This window comes from Diorhabda carinulata, chromosome 1, assembly GCF_026250575.1.
Source record: "Diorhabda carinulata isolate Delta chromosome 1, icDioCari1.1, whole genome shotgun sequence".
NCBI classification, from domain to species: Eukaryota; Metazoa; Arthropoda; class Insecta; order Coleoptera; family Chrysomelidae; genus Diorhabda; species Diorhabda carinulata.
The window spans coordinates 30,852,267-30,873,349 of NC_079460.1; the positions used below are offsets into that span (position 1 = coordinate 30,852,267).

A 21,083-nucleotide genomic window follows, 5' to 3' on the forward strand; every position below is an offset into this window, starting at 1 on the left:
CATCTAGCATAGAGAATAAATTAATTTTTATCATTATTCATTTAAATAAAAAATGCTGCAACAATGAAGTTTTGTTCTTAATTTAGAATTTTTTCACTTATATATCACATGGAAAGAAGTATCAACCACCCATTTATTTTTTATGTCTCACTGTATAAATATATCGGAAGCCAAAGAAATTTTCACTTGACACTTTATTTTAAACAGCTACTAAATTCTGTTTATCTGTTTAAATTTGGCGGGCTGCACCTACAACTGGCGCGACTTTTTGTTTGGCTGGAATGTGTGCCATTTAGTGTGTGCTTAAAAAAAACTAAGAAGATATTTGTGTCAAATTTTATAAAAAGAAGATGAATACGATAATGTATTCATAGATAACCTCCAAATAATAGTATCCCTATTGTTTTAATCAATAAGTGAATAGTTATGAGTCTGTAGGTACTAATTTTAAATTGTCGGTATAAGTTAAAAGTATGATATCAAGAAATTCGATAATATTCTTTTATAAAAATTCAACACATTTGTCGGTAAAATTTTCTACGCATTATTCAAGTCCAAATATACCTTCCCAGGCGCATGTTGTTATTGCTGGAGCAGGAGTTGTTGCTAATTCGGTAGCCTACCACTTAGTTCAAAACGGCTGGAAAGATGTAATGTTAATAGAACAAGGTACGATAGGTAGTGGAACTTCTCATTTTGGTTCAGGAACTCTGGGATTGTTTAAACCTATTCAACATAGAAATCTGATTTGGTATAGTATAAAATTATACAAAGAGTTACAACAAATGGGATATGATTTACAAATGAAGAAGACTGGAAGTATCAATATAGCTCAGACCAAAGATAGATTAATTGCACTTAAACGAAGAATGGCATATAATATTCCTACAGGATTACATTGTGAACTGGTTAGTAAAGATAAATTGCAAGAATTTCACCCATATTTAAGAGTAGATGACATTGAAGGAGCTGTGTGGGTTCCAGAAGATGGAGTTATAGATCCAACATCAGTTTGTGATACTCTTGCAAGTTTAGCTCAGCAAGGAGGTGCTAAATACATAGAATATACTAGTGTTAAGAGGATTCTAACAAAAAACAGAAGAGTTTATGCCATTGAAACTGATAAAGGCAATGTATTTTGTGACTATTTTGTTAACTGCACTGGAATGTGGGCTCGCGAGTTAGGTCTTCAATGTGATCCACCAGTTAGTATACCTGCATACCCAGCCCAACATTTTTATGCTACTACAGGTCCACTACCACAAGGTTAGAATTAAATCTGAACATTGAATTTTTTAAAATGAACTTTTATATCAAAACAAATTTTTTTTATCAAAGTACTAATTGAAGAACTTATTCCAAAATTTTACGGCATAAAAGATTAGTATTTGTACGAAATAATTTTAACAGCTGTTATAATTGGTTTTTATTTATTTTTTGAAATATTAAATCATACATTATTTGAATAATTTGAATACTGCTTAAATAACTCTGTAATGTTCAGAATCAGTTCAAACTATTTGTACTTGATAAATATAATGTTTTCAGTAAATGAAGAATATTTGCCAATTGTTAGAGATTATGATGCACAAACATATATCCGTAGCTATGGAAATGGCTTGATGGTAGGTTGGTTTGAATTAGAAGCCAAACCAGCTTTTGAACAGAAAAAAGTACCAAAAAACTGGAAAGATCACATAACTAAAGATTTCAATCATTTCCGTAAGTATTAAAATTTAATTCTAAGATAAGTATAAAAAATTCTTAATTCTAAGATAAGTATTAAAAATTCTTAATTCTAAGATGTGTTTTTAAAATGTTGCTTGTTGTAAATGTCTGTGTTGTAAAAAATGTATTCATGTTGAATAACTTATAAAAATCTAAGGTTTATTGTGGGTTCTAAGTATTTCTAAAGTACATTATTTACTGTAACTCTGATATTAGGTACAAAATGTTAAGTATCTTAGTATATTGATAACTTTGTACTGACAAATAAAATTTTATATTGTTGATATATTGACATTATTAGGACCCTTATGGGAAAAGGCTGTAAATCGGGTACCAATGTTAAAAGATTGTACTAAAACAGAATTGACGAATTCTCCTGATAATTTTACTCCTGATGGCCGTTGGATATTGGGAGAATCTTCAGAAGTAAAAAATTATTTTGTTGCCTGTGGAATGAATGGAAATTCTCTACAGGTGACTTTGATGTTTGTGTCTTGTAATATTTAGTATACCACCTTAATATTTTAACATTATGAGAATATATTATACAAACTATTTGAGCTTTTATTATCCTCATTATCAAATATTTGAAACCACGTGTTTTAAGTAAGAATCATAATTTTATTAAAACTCCACTGCCATGGTTCAACCCAGCTTAACATATTTCATTTTATTTGTTTTTTTATCAACTCAATCAGCTCATTATTTCGTTGGTAGATAGCTTATGATCAAACTGTTGAGTATCTCATTGTTTTCTTTGAAATTAATATCCTTTCATGATGGCATCCATGAGAAACAATATTGTTTTTGCCATATACCATATTTTTTATTGGTAAAATTCAAACAATATAGTTGAAATATTATCATAGTTAAAAATAGTAATTATATATTAATATATTAAAAGGCTTATTTTACATGGGATTAAAAACTGTTAAAAAATTAAGGTCTTCTATTATAGTGTGGTGTAATTAACATTTAGAGTGTTGTTTAAATAATATATGCAAGGTTAGATTAAAATTGGGATGGAAATAGTACATATTCTTTTATTCTTTAGTTATATATTTTTCAAGCTTGGATTCCTTACTTCTGTTCAAATGTTTATAAATCTTCTCTTGCGTATTTATGAGTTCTTGGTTAAGGAATTTCATTTATTATAATTGAGATTTTTATAAAAAATATCAACTCCAGTAATATATAAATTCAAGAATGAACTGCCATTGAGCAAAGATAATATACTAACCAGGCACTCAGTTTCTTATAGTTGAAAAGTTGCTTGCTTAACCTGCCTAACCTAGCTACATACTTAAGAGAATACAAAATAGATTATCTGAAGTGGGACCTATCACCTGTTAGGGTGCTGTACCTCTAGTACCTCTGTACAAGTGCAATGTGCTTATTTTAACACTCTAATTTGCTTCTACCCTTTTTGCTAGTCTGTAACTTATTTATTTAGTTACTTTGTCTTGATACTAAAAAATTATGGTTATTATTGGTTTAATTGTATTTTTCTATTTTTTATAAAATAGTTTTAGTATATTTTTACTTAGTACCTAATCCACTTAAATTTTCTTTAACACTTACAGGTGTTAAATAAACATGTGATAAAAGTTGATTTGGGATTCCAATAAAAAGTATTGGGGTCTATTTACTTTTAATTATATATAAAATGGCCTTTTTGTATGAACATATTTATGCACTTTGAAACCATAACAATTTCTATTCTATTCTTAACTATTCAATGTTTTTGTTATTTGTTAATAAATCCAAAATTTAGTCAGGTATTAGATTGTTGTATGAGATCCTTGCTGATATATTTAATGCACTTTATAAATTTCATTCATTATTTTGAAGGGTGCTGGTGGGATAGGTAAAGCAGTTGCTGATTGGATCATTGAAGGAAAACCAAAACAAGATTTATTGCCTTTTAATGTGCAGAGATTCTTGAATGTGCACAATAGTAGACTTTATTTGCAACAAAGAACAAAAGAGGTTGTTGGACGGTAAGTGACAATCTACTATATTTTTAGATTGCAATTAAAATTAGTACCTCGTGTCATATACATCAAGTTCAAACATTCTAAAAAACTGGACATTCCAAAATCAGTTTCTCAGCTTGCTAAAATATATTCTGTGCTATTATTGTTGTTAACTTTTTCTCTAGTTAATTAGTGGTATTTTTGTGAACACAGTGTTACATAGACTATGTTACAGACAACATTTACATTTACAACAATATTAATTTAGAATTCCCCTGAAAGTGGAATTGTTGTTTCAATATAATTTAAGGATATATTTGCCTTGTCTTTTGTTTTTAGGTTTTGTTTCTATATTCATGATTTACATACTCTATAATCCAAAATGGGTTTATATCAAATGTCAGCAAAAATATAATTTTATCATGATTTTTAGACATTACTCCATTCTGTACCCTTTCCAATGTGAGTACAAGTATGCAAGAAAACTGCGTTGTTCACCTTTGTATAGTGTGCTGGAGACAAAAGGGGCGGTGTTTGGAATAAAAATGGCATATGAACGAGCTCTCTATTTCGATTCAACATATAAGAGTAATAATTCATATTTGAAATATTTTAATATACACTGAGATAACTCATTTTTTAGAAGGAGATAAGAAACCAGAAATGCCACAGGGCTCATATTTTAAACCAAAGTTTTTTGATTTTATGAAAGAGGAATATTTAGCGTGCAAAGAAGGTGTTGGTGTCATTGATATGTCTTCTTTTTCGAAAATATTACTTAAGGTATATATCGGACAAAATTCGTAATATTTTATAATGAAGTAATAATCCTCTCATGAATATATGTGAGGTATGTTAATTCTGCGATTACAAAATTCATTTTTAGTCAGGAGGATTGGAAATTGTAGAGTATTTGCAACGTCTCTGTGCAAATGATATTGATATCCCTCTAGGTACAATAATTCATACTGGTATGCATAATGAAAGAGGAGGTTATGAAAATGACTGTATGTTGATAAGGCAAAGCGAAAATTGGTATAGATTAACAAATATTAAACATAATATACATGTATATATATATATTGTTTTTTTGCAGTTTTTTTATGATATCACCAACTAGTCAGCAAACAAGAGTTTTTGATTGGGTAACTAGAAATCTTCCTAATAATTCCACAATAGATGTTAATGATGTGACTTCAATGTATACGGTTATCAATGTAGTTGGCCCAAAGGCGGTGGCTCTTTTGAGCGAGTTATCAAATACTGACATGAAGTTTGCTCCATTTTTATGTAAAAAAGTTAATGTTGGATATGCATCTGATGTCATGGTTATGTCATTTACTCACACTGGTGAGCCTGGATTTTGTCTATACATTCCTTCTGAGTATGCTCTTCATGTGTATTATAAATTAATGACTGTAAGTATATCTGCATAAAATATTAAAGATGCTGTAATAATTTCAATGTTTATTACATATATATTATAAACCTTGTAAGGTTTAAACTACCTTTTAAATTGCTGATTGGGAAATAATATATATATTAGTAAACAATAGGCACATGGAAAATTTTGGTCAAAATTTCAAAAAATACTCCATGAAAAATATGCTTAATCATTTATTAAAGAAGTTGCATTAATGAAAATACTGACAAATAATTATAATCTTATAGTTCTCTAGGTGCTCTTACTGGCAGGTGGAGTTAGTGGATGACTGGTCTTTGAACACTTGCCTATAATCATCTGTGTGCAGTTCTTTTGAATTGGATATATTTGATATTGTTTGTAGATAGATGCTTATACAACTTCTTGGTAGTCCACAATATCTATCATGCATCTGGTCATGATTTACCAGTATAATACCAACCTAATTTTTCACAATAGACACGACAATAAATTTTCTAATATAGTTTCTTACAAAGAGATGAATCATTTTATCTTACTTGCTAATAGTTTTTTGGTAAGACTGTATTGTGATAGACTGGCATTGCATTTAATGCTCTATAACTTTTTCAATATGAGAAGAACTGATAAATACAGTCGACAGTATCAGTCTCTTTTTTTTTTCTTTTATAGGTTGGACGAGATTTTGGAGTTAGAGATGTTGGAACATTTACTCAACGTCTTATGAGAATTGAAAGATTTATACCTTTTTGGGCAGAAGAATTAAATAGCTTCACTACTGCTTTTGAAGCAGGAATTGGTTTCACTGTACGTCTGGAAAAAAAGGAGAATTTTACTGGTAAAGCTGCTTTACAAAAACAGAAAGATCAGGGTGTTAAAAAGCAATTGGTATTTTTCTACTTAAATGACATCGACCATGACGAAGATGTGTGGCCTTGGGGTGGAGAACCTATTTATAGAAATAATGAATATGTTGGAAATGTTACTTCATCAGGGTAAATTATGCATTTTAACACTTGATGTGAAAGCTTTCTTGAAGTATTTTGCATACAGATAGAAAAAATTCATTTTTATGGTAATCATTGAGCAAAAACAAATTATTCACTTTTGTCAGTATTAGACCTACTTAACAATGAGTCGACTCCATCTAGGTTGTGAGCAATATTTTGACTATTCCAAACTACCAAACTGCTTACAAGTAAGCTTCTATCTATGAAACCGTAATGTTTTGTTCATTTTTATAAAAGTTATGTATAAAGCATAAGATTACATAATAATGTTTTGGACATACCATAAAACTATTTCATGAAATATTAAGATTAGTCTTTAAATGATATGTCAATTTTTTTAACTTGATTTTATTTATTAGGTATGGGTTTGCTGCCAATAAATTGATTTGTCTTGGATATATTCGTCAACCGAAATCATCAAATACTACAATAGTGACAAGCGAATATATTCTAGCAAAAAATGCTAAATATGAAATCGATATTGCTGGACATCGATTCAGGCTTACTCCTCATCTTCGAGCTCCAATAATAGGAACTGCAGTTAATCAGAATAGTAAATATCGTCCAACAGCTGTTAAGTACAATTTATAGTAGTTTGTTACAATGCGTCATTCAAAACTCTCAAATGAACCAAACGTTCATCATTTATTATTATAACATAGTCTCATTATACTAATCTAATGATTTTTGCACTTTGAAATTATTCTCATAATTTTTTGTTCATACATTCAAGCATGTATTTGAAAGTTGCGACTTGAGTATGTAAACAAGAGAAATAAATTTCATTATTATTATGTGTTTTTTTGTTTATGTAAGATTTATTTCATTTAATTATAAACACAATTTTAAAAACCGTGACTAAACAAATCATTTTCATGTTTTGCATATTGTAATGTATAATTATTCTTACCTTCGGTATAACGTAAGAATTTAGCAGCAAAACAGAAAAAATTAACGTTTTTTGGAACCAACCCTATAGAAAATATGCTAGCAATTCTTCATTTTAATTATTTTTTAGTTTCGTTTGAAAACGTTTTGCTAAATCCTTGAAAGACGTTTTCTAGTTTTTTAACGGTTTTCTTTTAAATCAAATCACCATCAGCAAGAAAAAGCGAGAACTGGCCGTATTAGAAACAAGGATGTATTCAGGTTGAGCCTGATGAGCGCTAAGTTACTGTCAAGGCATTGGAAGGGTTCCAACTCCTGATCAAGATTGATTTTTGAAACTTCGTACACTAAGAAAAATGGCTGTTACTAGGACTTATCTACTAAACGAATTTTTTGTTAGTTACAAGTTTGATATGAGACAAAACAATAAGAAGACTTGCGGTTTGGATAGGGCTTCAACTGGCCCACTTGTGAAAGAGAGAGTAGAAGGCATAGATTGCAACATGTGATTTGGGATAAAGATGATTGGGAAAGAATATTGTTCATTGATGAATCCATTCAATTTATATATTGATTCCATTAATATAAATGTTCACCGTATTTATTGTGATGATTTAAGTAAAAAATATCAACATATAGTTTTTAACTGAAAAAAATGTTTTTAAATTTAAAAGTGCAATATACATTGACGAATTACACTGGTTTTGAAAAGGGTTTAAAGACAAGACCGAAACTATTTAAACCCAAGAAAGAACTCAATGTAATTTCAGGGGAAAATCTTGTAATTTTCATTTTTATTGGTGAATCTAACTTCGTCGGTTCGATATATTTCTTGTTGCTACTATTTACACTTCATTCTTAACTTTGGAGGGTCGGACTTTTGCAAACACGTACAAGAGGGGTTAGTGGTAGGCATGATGCAACGGGAAGAGCATTGCATAATGTTAAGCTATGTTGTATATTTATCATATGTAATATTTTGCTTTGCAAGAAATTGCATGCATTTTCTTTCATATTGTCATGCTCTATGTCAAGTAACCTTGATTGGATTAAATAAAACTCAGTCGTATTAAACGATAAACCCTCTGATTTATTATACTTAATACAAATTGAATTAATACATTCTAAATAACTAAAGGATAATAACTAGTACAATATTTCACCTAACAACAGAATCAACAATACCAATGGCACTGGTTAAATATCACCCGATTCTATAAGTACGCATAAGAAATAATTGTTACTTTATATATTTACATTAAAACAATATTATTATTTAACTCTTCATTATTAAGTTTAAATGGGTTTGAATAGTTAATAGATCAATCCATTGTTGTCTTAGACAATTTAAACTAACTTACGGAATTAAAAAAGTATTAGAAAATTTATTATCACACAATTTGAACCATACTTTTAACAATTAATTAGCGCTTATCAAATGTAACTTCTTATTACTGTATATATACGTTAAAAAATGGAAGTTAATGTTACATACATAACAAGCTGTTAACAATCAAATTTGATAAATAAAACTACTACATATATGTAAATCTGCAGAAAGTACCAAGAGGGATTTGGCAATTATGTTTTCACACCTAATATAGTTTCCTTTTTTAATAAAATGTATTTTTAACAAATTCATTCTAATGTAGTAGCTTCAGAGCATTGGATTTTGTAAGATTCTGAGAATTTGGTCTCCTTATAGGTAGAAAGATTTTCCTGTCATGATGCTCTGAACTGACTCTTTGGTAATGTGTTTTAATATTATATCATTATTTTTCATTAATAAATGATTATAATCAAAAATTAATCGTAATGTGACAATTTTCAATCTATTAATGCTGTCTAAAGTGAATTAGATCAGTTATTTCCTTTGAGCCAGGAGAAACTAGGCACTTATACATAACAACATGTAATCAACGACACAAATTGAACCATTAAAGTCTGTGTTTGTGTTAACATTTCTGTATGAATGGAGCATAGCTTTGTTAGTGTCTGAAGGGCAGTTAGTATCGAGCTATTTTGAATTAATATATTTCAACTGTCACAACCTCCATAAAAATCGTTTAATATCTATTTGCTTATATTAAGTCTATTCAAATAAGACAAATAACAGGCTATAGCTTGTTACTGTTATTTGGAAGACATCTATCTAAATATTACAAACAATAATATATTTAACACTGTTCTTATTTTAGAAAGAATAGAGTATCTGGTAACCTGTTTGTTGCTTTAATAAGCCTAAGCTCCTCAATTAGATTATTATTAGATTTTATACAACACCTACCTAAACTGAGAAATTAATATTAAAATACTAAATTGTTTTTGAGATAATTCTATACTTTATTTTTAGTAGGTATTGTATTCAATATTACTGAATATATTATGAAAAGTTCAATCTTTAATTGTAATGTTTTAGAATACTAAGTAAACGAAACAGTTTTTTTGTTCAAATTTTTGACAAACATTGGAAATTAACAGTTAATAAATGAAAATATTTGTCTAAAATTTTATTCTGTTCTATTTACTTGTACGTGACCTGTTAAAACATTAACAATTAATTTCAATTACAAAGCAACTTCAGAAACTCTTTCTATATTTTAATGAATTAAACAATCCTGACATAAAGTATTGAAATGAAGAGATCTATTAACTTGGAGTATACACCGGATTATAGAACTAAATAATATACAGAGTGTTCAATAAAGCAGAAATTGTCATAAACACCGGAGGGAGTAGATATATCAGTCAAGATCACTCTGCTAAACATGACTAGAATTAAAGAAGTCACAAGAGAGCGTGACCTGAAGATACAACGAGACCTGTTCGTTGTAACTTTCGCTCAACATGACTACTTTACAAGGTTTTAAATCACAGTAATACTTCATATTTTTAGCACGAATAATTATTTAGATACGGGTTAAAACTATAGATACACTTTTCACAATTTTTAACAGTATGCTGATTAAGCTTAACATTAGAAAGAGATATACAATAAATTGCTCATAGGAATTTTTTATCTGACATTTTGTAAATATTTATATTTTCATGAGTAGCCAATAGTTTTAAAAAGCCGCCAAATATTTGCTCACCACTTTTGTATTTATTATTCTATTTAGTGTTTATCAACGAAAACTTGACCCTAGCCAAAAACTCAAAAGTTTTATATAATACTTAGAAGTTTAATTAATAAGGAAACATTTTCTACACCTGGAATGTTAATTTTTTCAATCTTTTGGGCAGCTATTTAATTTCTGAAATAAATGAAGATCCTGTTTATCTTAAAAAAAAAGTTGGTCACTATCAGAATGTGCTCTCGTCAAGATCATACCCAGGTTGATATAGTTGTATGTTTCATACTCATTTGACATTTGGTTAAGAAATTGATATAAAAATTGAAGGTATGTATTTTTATTTCTTATTAAATATTAGAAATCATACTTTCATCACAAATCTAGATAGTTTCTTCTAACTTGATATATTTGGATTTCAATACCAGGTAGATTGTTGTCCATTATGAAATTTCATTTATTGTTCTAATATTTTAAATTATACATATGGTAATAAAACTATATTTTTCTTTAATTTGGAATCCAGTTTTTTGGGTTTCTGGTAGGTTTAGTTTTCATTGTATATATTATATTAGCTAAAAATTGAGAAGGTTAACTCGAAATGAAACAATTTTTCAATGTCATGTTAAAAATGTAAGTTAATAGAATGAAATCGGCAAAGATTTTAAATATTCTTAATATACGACTTCTAACCCAAATATCTCATTTTCTAATAATAAACCGTATCTAATATTCGTGTAAATTAATTGCGAAAAGTACATTTGTACGTCATTTTATCTATACAAAATTAATTAGATTAATGGTATTAGTTTTCAAAATGTGTAGCAATAAATATTATGCATCGGGTGCTATGTATTTTCAATTGGAACATATTCGTTCTGATTTCGTTGGTTAACGTTAATATTGTTTTCCTCTATAATTTTTGCAAATATTCATCCTCACTCCACGAAATGAGACAAACAGTTATAAATATTGTAAGTAACTTCAATATAAAAACACATGGAGTTACAAAAATACTTTTCGTTTATGGCGATTTCATTATTGAATTGTTTTTATTAGAATGTCAATCATACAGTGCGTTCCCATTAAAGCTAATTATTTTAAATTTTAATTAAAATGGTAACAATATTTTTCATCTCTGGACGTTTTCGATAAGTATTAATTCGCTGTCGAGATATGAAGACATAAATGAGTAAATAACATTAATAAGCCGAACAGAAGAAAGAAAGCTAAAAAATTTGTGATGAAATAATAATAATAAATAATTGCCTATACCACTTTATGCTGAAAAGGATATAAATGATAAATATGAATAGAATCTTATTGTGTTTAATATTTCTGATCAGAGATAATTAATGTATATTGAAAATTATTCTTTTTTCAAGTGTAAGAGAATACTTATTTCAAGTTTCGTAATAAAATTGGTAGATATTTCGGAAAACATTCTATTTAAGGAAGTAAAACCATAAATTGAGAGATTTCTCAAAAGTAGCTTTATCGAAATACATAATAATATATAGGACGATTTAATTATAATAAGTAAGCTTCATTCAATTTTTGATAAAACGAAGTAAAATAAATGTTAACAACAAATAATTTTTACTATTGAAAACATTTGCAATAGAATTGAATGAATACAATAACAGAAGTTGACAGAATTACCAATTGAAATTTGGACCGGATAGTTTTAATCTTATTTTTTTATGAGGATACTTGTATTGTAGATATTTATAGACAAATAAGTCATGAATGTACTGTAACAGATGAAACAAAATATTTTTATAATAAGAATGTATTAATTAAGTGAAAATATAATTTTATAACTATATGTAATAGCATTGTCCACTACACGAGAACGACTCCAATTAAACTAACCCAAGTTTAGTGAAGCTTGGGGGCAATTTTGTGCTGACATTTGAATTCTTTAATGTTTAATATATAATAAAATATGCATATTCGATAAAAGTTTAAAAATTTGAACTTTGATATTTTAAAAAAATATGTATGAGATCTCATACAATTTTTAAAAATTAAAACTTCGCAGAAAGTTTATGCTCTTGGATTAAATGAAATGTTGTTGAAAAATTCAAAATACTATAATACATTTTTTAACATCTCTTTAATAAGCTTTCCAAAACATATATTATCTTCAACGAATCTTCAAAATAAAACAAAACAAAACATTGCCGGAAATAAAGTTTCCTGAGTGTCTAGCAGATTCTTTTAGTCTAATAGAAACCCAAGATTCACCAGTAAGAGGTACATGCTATTGAAATTTGAAAAAATTATTAATTGCTATATATTTTAAATTCCTCTATTAGTATTACATACCTAGGTATTTTATGTTTCTATTTAGGAATCGATACGTGTTAAGCAACTACATTTTTATTTCTTTAGTTTTCAATCATAAAAAAAACTATACTATAAGTTTTTATAGTCTGTTACAATACATTTATTTCATTAATATCACTAGTTTAAAAATTTCAATCTCTTACGAGCCCCAAAGGCATCAAAATAAAATCACGTTACAATCTGCCGTTAAATATTTTTTAACTACCCATCGTCGTTTGAAACGAAAAAAATATTTTGTTACAAATTGAATTCAAATATGAGTAGAAAGTATAAACAAAGTTCTAATCGTTTTGGCTACATATATGGTCAGGTTATATTTTAAAAAAGAAAAAGACCGATTGAGGATTTGTTTGAAAGTGCATATCTTTATTATTTCATATTTCCTGTAGCAAACCTAGATAGAAACTAGTATCTTCTGTGAAAACAGTTGAATCTTTTTACTCCATGGTCATCAGGAGACAATATAAATCTTCACTAATGCCAAGTAGTAGTAGTAATAGTAATCATGAAAATGCTTATTACCTCTGTGTTGTGAGACATTATATATATATAATATATATATATATATATATATATATATATATATATATATATATATAAATAAATAAGACAAATATACAAGGTGTCTAGAAAGTTTTCTGCCAAATGTACAGATGTTCAACTGACCGAATTTACCTTCCAAGAGAGTTAGCGTCCTTTGGTAATGATTCAATTAAGTCAGTTTTAAAACCAAAGCAAAAAACACTACCTACAAGCTTCACGTTATATAAGCCTATACTATAAAACTGCGATTTGTTATTGCCGTGAGGATTGCTTAAAGTAGAGGCATTGGATGAATTTTTTGGAATTTTTTAGGTATCAGGTTTTTGACTAATTTTACGGTTATTATATATTATTATCTACATGACAACGACGAATCTAATGAGGGATTTCTAGGAGATGGCCTTCTAATGTTTCGATTTGAAAACCAGAAAATATGGATGCTCCAAATATTTGAAGGTTGGCAGAAAATGATACTTCAGAAAATAAAACCGTGATGAATAAATGTCATGGACAATGCCCCCCTTCATAGCCAGCAAAGCGAGCTAATTCTTATTTTTACATAGCATAAAATTTTCAGAAAAAAATTAAGATTATCATTGAATTTTATAACATCTAATCTAATAGATATAAATCTAATCATTTCTGTAACTATTGTCTAACTGTTCAGACATTTTATATTTCATCACCCACTCTTCTTCCACAAATGAATACGATGAATAGAGTTTTTATTGAAACGGCATAAACTAATGATTTTAAGTAGATCGTAGTAGTAATTGATTTTTCTTAAAAACAGCACATAATAGCGAAAGATTAGCGCATTTTTTCAAAAACACCTAATGGCTTTCAAATTTATGAAAAAATTGATCAAAGAACTAATGCACCAAAATTTTTATAAAACGTACCTCTTTTCCCCCACGTAGAGTACGCAGGTTAAAAATATTTCATTAAATACTTATACAATGTTTAAAGAATGTAAGTAACGGTTTTTAAGAAGATATGCTTAAAAAACAACGTCATCTTCGAAGGGCACTAGTTTTCTTAGGAGCTCTTAGATACAGGTAAGTTAGGTTAAGTGGACATAAAATATTTTCCAGTATTAGTAGATTGCGTTTGGCAGGACTATCCTAGACACGAATATCCCAAAGTCTCTGTTATACGCCCATTCGTTGACTCCTACGTCCAGTTTGTCTCGGTAATTCGAATATAGATAAACTAGATGAAAATGCATGTAACGTTGATTAATTAACCAATCTGAATTAAATGATTTTATAAGAGCTTTACAATTATCTGGCTTCTCGTTTCTGGCCTACAAAAATGGAATTTATTAGCTAACACCAAAGTTCCGTTGCCTAGAAACAAAAACAAATTTTACTCATGTTTTGTATCGGATACTATTTTTACACTGATATCTCGGAGCTTGAAGTAATAAATTAAAATTATGATAAAGCACTTATTCGTAGACCCTTAAAAGTATAGTCTAATTGGAGAACGAGGAATTTTTTAGAAACATGTACTGAAGGTTCACTGTTGACAAATTATAAGAGAAGCTGATGAAATAACTAGGAAAAGAAGGAAATTCGCCATTTTTAGTACTAATACCAATATTATGTAACTCATTTAGCTAAATAAATCTTTTTTGAAACAGACCTTACAAAATTTTTATTAGTTTTTCTGGATAAGTGTTGATTATAAATATCACAAACGGTTCCAGGAACTCCAACTTGGCCGAATAATTAATAAACAATAAATAACAATTTTCAGCTGGAATATGAAAACCGTGTAAACTAGTGTATTTTTCAAGAGATGTGCAACTACTTGTTTACTTTAATACTTAATTAAGGAATATTTTAACTTATTCTTATTAATAAAATAATTTTTACAATATTGATTTGGTTATTAATCTATGCCTGTACGAAAATATACAATAAAAAATCGGGTTACTAATAGCTTATCAAAATAAATATAGTAACTATCGCTGATAGAAATACATTCTTGATTATGATTCATATGAATAAATGAAATAACATTTTTAGATACCAAAATCAAAATGTTAACTGTGATTAATGTATCGGGTTACGATTTAATACTCAATAATACAACTTTGAATTTATTATCACTTCTCAATAATATGAAAAAATATTAAGTTATGAATAATTAACCAGCAATAAAAAGAGATAGAATTTTTGATTTGCGCAGTGTAGTATTGAATTTTCCAATATAAGGAGAACCAATAAATTGCTATGTGCTATCTTTTTATTAAGTAAATTATGAATTAATTCAATTATTATTGTGTTAAAAGTGTGTTTTTATAACAAACCATGATTTTGTTTGTCTGACGAATTCATCACATTATGTAAAATTTATTATGGCAAAATTGCAATGAAACTAATTATCGTTGATTGATGTAGCTCTAGCTCTCCTACGTAAATAGTAATATTTACAAATTCCTTGAACAACGTATTGAGTAGGTTAATTTTACTGGTGTTGAGTGCTTTATGTGCATTTATGAATGGTTTTGAAAAATTTTATAATTATTGTCATGACAGAAAGGTAATAACATAAGATTTCTTGAAAGTGACACTTCTCTAGCGATACGTGATGCTGTTGCCACGTATAGTTTCCTAACGTAGGTATCGGAAAGAAATATTTTCAAATAACAGAGCTTGGGAAAAATATATAGAACACAAAGCTAAATCCAGGGACAGAAAGAAAATTGTACAGAGAAGTTAAGTTTTATTTAGAACTATACGAGAAATTAATTTCCGATTCGTAATAACATATTTGTCAAAGACACGAGAATATCGCAAAGAGATCGAAAAAGTTATATTGGTGAGAATTAGCTGAATAAAGACATTCGGTAAAGAAAATCTTGAAATACTTGAACATTCTAAGTTACCGTCATGTATTTTTGGATGGTTTGTCCATTGGATGCAAAGTACCACCCGGATGTTTATTATTACTCATATTGGCAGTAATGAGGAATTTCTACGAGTTGACCTTTCAATGCTAGTAAGTAGACATGGATGCTTTTAATATTTTATAGCTAGTGATTAGAGCAAGTTCCTACTTCGTGAAAAACATGCATAATGAAGCAAGCTTGCCAAAAGTTTAATTGTTGATATAGCTAGGAAATTACCACAAATCATGAAGTAATAATTCTTCATCTACTGCCATATCACTGGGAACTAAATTTCTTAGATCTCCTATTGGCACAAGCTAGTTAGAGCCACCAAAAGGAACAAAATATTCGAAATAAAATTGTTACAGTAAAGTGTTAATAGCGACAACTGTAGCTCTTCAGACTCTAGATTGCTAATGATACTAATTCTATTTTATTTTATGGATTGACGCGCCTAAAATATTTTTTTCTGGTCCGTTTCCTCATATCTTCTGGTTACTTAGGCACTGAGATTATGATACATTTACAGTACTAAATAGCGACTCTGTTGATGACACGTTAGTGACATCGCCCACTTTCTTTTTATGATGAGCATTGTTCGTGATATCTCTACATGTTTTTAGACTATGGACTAGTTTATCGAATTCGTCTGATGCTCCTTACTGCAATAATTTTTTATATTGGAAAAAGGAAGTTCATACTGAAAATGCATTGCGTGGAAGGAGAACTATAGTTTCGAATGAATACTTTTGAATTTGAGATCAGAAAATAGTATTCCTTAATTAAAATGTTGATTTTCATTATTTTCCATATACATAGTTACAAGTAGTTACTATAGAGACACTTTTGGTTATAATTTCGAAATCATAAGCACTTTAAAAAGTTATTACATAGTAATTACAAAGTATACTTTATCACATTTCTGTGACGCTAAAGTCTTCCGTACTTTATAAGTGAATTTACTACGGAATTTACAAATTCGCAGTTCACAGACAAGTTATTCTCTAATATTTTGAAATCATATGAATTATGAAATATAATTTTGATATAATATTGATTTAATGAGAGGAAAGGGAGGAATTGTTCCATAAGAATTTACTATTGAGAAACACTGAAACTATGTTATCTAAATTAATCAAAATTGGATACCAACAAAAAATGATTATGAAAATGAAAGATACTTCTTATTGACAGAAATTTAATGTTATCCTATATTCAATGATTTCTATCTGAAACTATGGTATATTCATTAAGCTAGAACAATAAAAAATCTCCAGATCTAAATCTGTATTAAGATCTCTAAACCAAAACAGCCAAAAGAAAATGAAGCAGATATGAAGGAGTTTATTGATGAGCATGTCAATAATCGAATATAACCTTAAATTTCAGAGTAAATAACTTAAGACTGAAAAGATATCTATTAGAACGGACTCTTCAAAACCGAACTCTCCTCCTTAACTAGTTTACTAGGAGGACAACTAATGCGATATTGTGATAAAGTAATAAATTGTCTATAAACTGAAAAAGTATAAATCCACTTGTGTAATGCACTGTGAGCAAAAAAGCTCGATTATCGAATCCCTAACTAAACTACGTTTATTCTATTATCAGTATTATTGTAATACTAAGGCACAGATCCAGCTCACTGCTTGCTCACGCAATAAGCTCGTATGTGGAAGACAAGCACTGCTGGACATTCGATCCAAACTTAATATACCTCAAAGTTGGTATAAAAATTGAAAAATCGGTTTTAATACAATATTTAGATATTTTCAAAATAAATTTATAGAATTTTAATGAAAGTTTACATTTTGACTTACATTAAAATTATTGTATAAGTATATTTTTTGATTACGCATGCTAATTTTTTTATAAAATTCGATTTTCTAATACTATGGGATCTAAAAATATTTTAAGTTATATACAAAATAAGACAAATTATTTGAAAATTTCTACAAATTTCCAATTGAAAGCATTATAATTCAAATAATTTACATAATTTATGGGTTTTCCAAAATTCCTTTTAACAGTTTTCTGGTTTTCTAAAGATCTGTTATTTTGATACACCCTGTAGATTATTGTATTTTTCCAATATTCTCCAACTATGGAATTGTATAGAAAAATATTAATAAATAAGATAGATATTTCGATTATTTATCATTTTGAAAATATCAAATTTATTGCCAAAAAATTTTGTTGACTCAAATTATTTTTATTGAGGAATATTCTGATAGGATGAATGAAATTAAACAAGCCGTGCTATATTTTTAGTTAAGTCAACGTGTTCTTTTTTACACCTACCACTAAAAATATATCAATTTGGTTCTTCATTCGTTATATAGATTTTGTTCAATATTATCAAAATTTTCATATGTTCAATTTTTCATTCAAGTCCAGGAACGAGATCATATTGAGGTCGTAAATGAACTCTTTTGAAGTGTTACAAAATTTCTAACCGTTTATCCCCTAGCGCAAAACAATTCTCTCCAAATTTTATGTGCAATGTATTCCATACAGTTTCTACAAAAATTTAACTACAACAAATGAAGATTCTTTTATACTGAGATGGATCATTATATTCTGGACCCGCTTTAAACCTCAAATTTTTAATGAATTTAAGAATAATTTTAATGTGTGAAATATTAATGTTCCAATTTTTGTTAAATTTGGAGCAATTTTTGATCAAAGTATTTCGAATTTCCATATACGGCTGCTAGGTCACCCAAGTACTGATTAAATTTAGAAAGTGACACATCTATGATAACATTGATTTCATATTAAAACGTATTGTGGAAATAAATCAGTTTCTTCAGACTTATTCAAAGGGATATGTTAAGATACTATTTTTTCCTTTGAATCAACAGATTAAGTGTTGTAGTATTATTAGATACTCGTAAGATTTTCAACCAAGATATCCTCCCGGCTAGAGCTTTTCTGTGAAGATTAAGTTGTGGTAATTCACTTTGCTTAGCTTGATTATTTAAAGGACTTCCAGGTAATTGACATTCTCGGAATGTTACGTCTTAAGTGCATAAAGACTCAAAAGAATATTTTATAGATGTTTATGATTGCGTCCGAATAAGAGTACCAGTTAAAGGCTACTTAAACTTTTTAATATATGAATTAGTACCTTGATCTAGCTGTTATGTTTCCCAATGAAGTATATTTATTGAAACATTATAGTTTTAACAACACAACGCTCTTCCACATTTTGATTTATTGTCAGTCGTGAAAATATTAGCACTGGTACAATTGCATGACCATCAATATTCGCAAGCTTAACGTCATTAGATTCGGAAACATATAAACAACCAGAATAAGAGTGGAAGCAAATAACATAACAGTCAAAGCTATTCGGAATTACATGAACGGGTTTTTCCATTACCTGGAAGCCTGTCACGTAGAAGTTGGACGACATTTGCTAAGTCAATCCATCCGTCGATGGTGCTAAAAATGTATATGTAACTTTTTTTTCAAAATTCTCTCATCACATAAGTAAATGAAAAAAAGAGTATGGTAATATTCCATTTTCCATAAGCTTCTCAATAATCCATATTACAAATGAGTTAAAATTTCATTTTATTTGTAATAATTCTAACAATAAATCAATTACGTATATGTATATGAAATCAACTTTATAATATACATTATTAAATGGAATACATAAAATAGGTACACGATTTATTAGGCACGAACCCACTAGAAAATTACAAAAATGAACATTTCTTATTCCTACGGTTTTATCAAAAATAAGGGAGAGCGTTTTGTTTCATTATAGATGTTAGGAATGTTGTAACTATTTCTTCGATTTTCTGAATATGTCCTGAGTGTAGGTAGTTTTCATATCGTAAGTGTGTCGCAAACGTTTTGAAATATCCTACACGAACAATTGCACAGCCTGTCTTGGCACCCAAATCTACATTAAACTTAATTATACATTAGTTGAGCATCTACTAGTTGGCCAATCTATAAAAGTATTTAAATTTACATGCTGCTAAAAATCTCTTATTAAATCGCATTTCTCCTGTGAGAAAATATAAATAATCACAATTCAAACGATCTTATTTATAGAAGCAACTGACCTTTTATTACTTTTGATGAACTATTATGCCCCAACGATTAAATGGGGGCTACCGAAATGCCTGAATTTATTTCCAATCAATCAACTCTCAATTTCAAATCATTCAATAAGATTTTTTCCAAATTTACTCACGATTTGAGAAATGCAGTTTAAAACAAAATTTATAGACATTCAACAATTATTCACAGATTGGCCTCTAAACACACGCAGTCACGCATAAAGCAACTTAACAATCATAAGGCGGTATTTTATTGTCTTTTGCTAGTTAAGGAGATTTTGGTGCGATCAGGTTTCGATCATTTTCCCTGGAATCAGAACCCTCCAAGGTGTCCCCAGCTTGAAAAAACCGATCCGCATCACAAATCATATTCGCACTGTTACAACATTGTCCCGTATGATCGGACGAAGATGGGGCTGTTGAAGGAGATGCTTCATCCATTAGGATTATAGCTCCCGAATCCGCGTTGGATGTATGAGTAATCATACTGAAATCCTCTTGGTCCAGAGTAAACAGTGGATTATTCCATCTTGTTATACTGCTAGAGCGGGGTGTACCTACATTGAAATTATTGATTAATTCAGAGCAGTATTCTAAGTACAAAACCACTTCTTTTAATACTAAGTTATATTATTAATATTCTAAATAATTTCAAGAGCATTTATAATATAAAGCTTTACACGGTAACTCAACTTGTAGTTTTATGGTAACCCAAGTTGAAAGTTATTTATAAAATTTCGTTAGTTATTTCAATTTGCTTCAAATATCAACATCCATGTATGCTAATTATACTAAACAGATCATCAGAAGTAATTACTGATAGGTGTGTAGTGTTTCTATTAAGTATAAGTAAATCTTTTGTGGTTTAAAAATAGCAGTTTTTGTGAATTTTCAAGCTCACAGCTCTTCAAAATTTCATTTATAAATTTACTAAAAAAGACTTTTATACTGAAGGTGAAAGATAACTATTTATCATAAGATTCCGATTTTTTGTAATAACACCGGAAAGAATTTCACTTCTGAAAGTTGTGGTTTCATTTGAAGAGATCATTTTTGAGACATTTATTGCGCGGAAGTCTTGAATTGTGAATGATATACCTGTAATGGTTCTCTTCTTTAAAATTAAGATTTGGTG

General features: G+C 28.7%; 2 protein-coding genes across 6 annotated transcripts in view; one reads left to right on the forward strand and one right to left on the reverse strand.

The window, feature by feature from the left end:
• Positions 1-196: 196 nt before the first annotated feature.
• Positions 197-6,910, forward strand: LOC130899641 (pyruvate dehydrogenase phosphatase regulatory subunit, mitochondrial-like). Its single transcript, XM_057809720.1, has 10 exons — positions 197-1,266; positions 1,549-1,722; positions 2,030-2,202; positions 3,580-3,728; positions 4,138-4,292; positions 4,348-4,487; positions 4,591-4,739; positions 4,801-5,122; positions 5,779-6,101; positions 6,476-6,910. Exons 1-10 carry the CDS (start codon positions 474-476, stop codon positions 6,705-6,707), a joined length of 2,610 nt encoding a protein of 869 aa, XP_057665703.1. The 5' UTR covers positions 197-473; the 3' UTR covers positions 6,708-6,910.
• A 1,161-nt stretch (positions 6,911-8,071) lies between these two features.
• The window catches only part of LOC130899649 (nuclear factor 1 B-type), a 42,470-nt gene continuing 29,458 nt past the window's right edge, over positions 8,072-21,083 (reverse strand). For 4 of the 5 annotated variants that reach the window (XM_057809737.1, XM_057809747.1, XM_057809766.1 and 1 more), the window contains exon 10: positions 8,072-20,505. In XM_057809737.1, coding sequence (XP_057665720.1) covers positions 20,216-20,505 — 290 coding nt within the window. In that variant the 3' untranslated portion in view covers positions 8,072-20,215. The remainder of the gene's footprint in view (positions 20,506-21,083) is intronic. The other variant, XR_009060049.1, reaches the window with a different exon arrangement.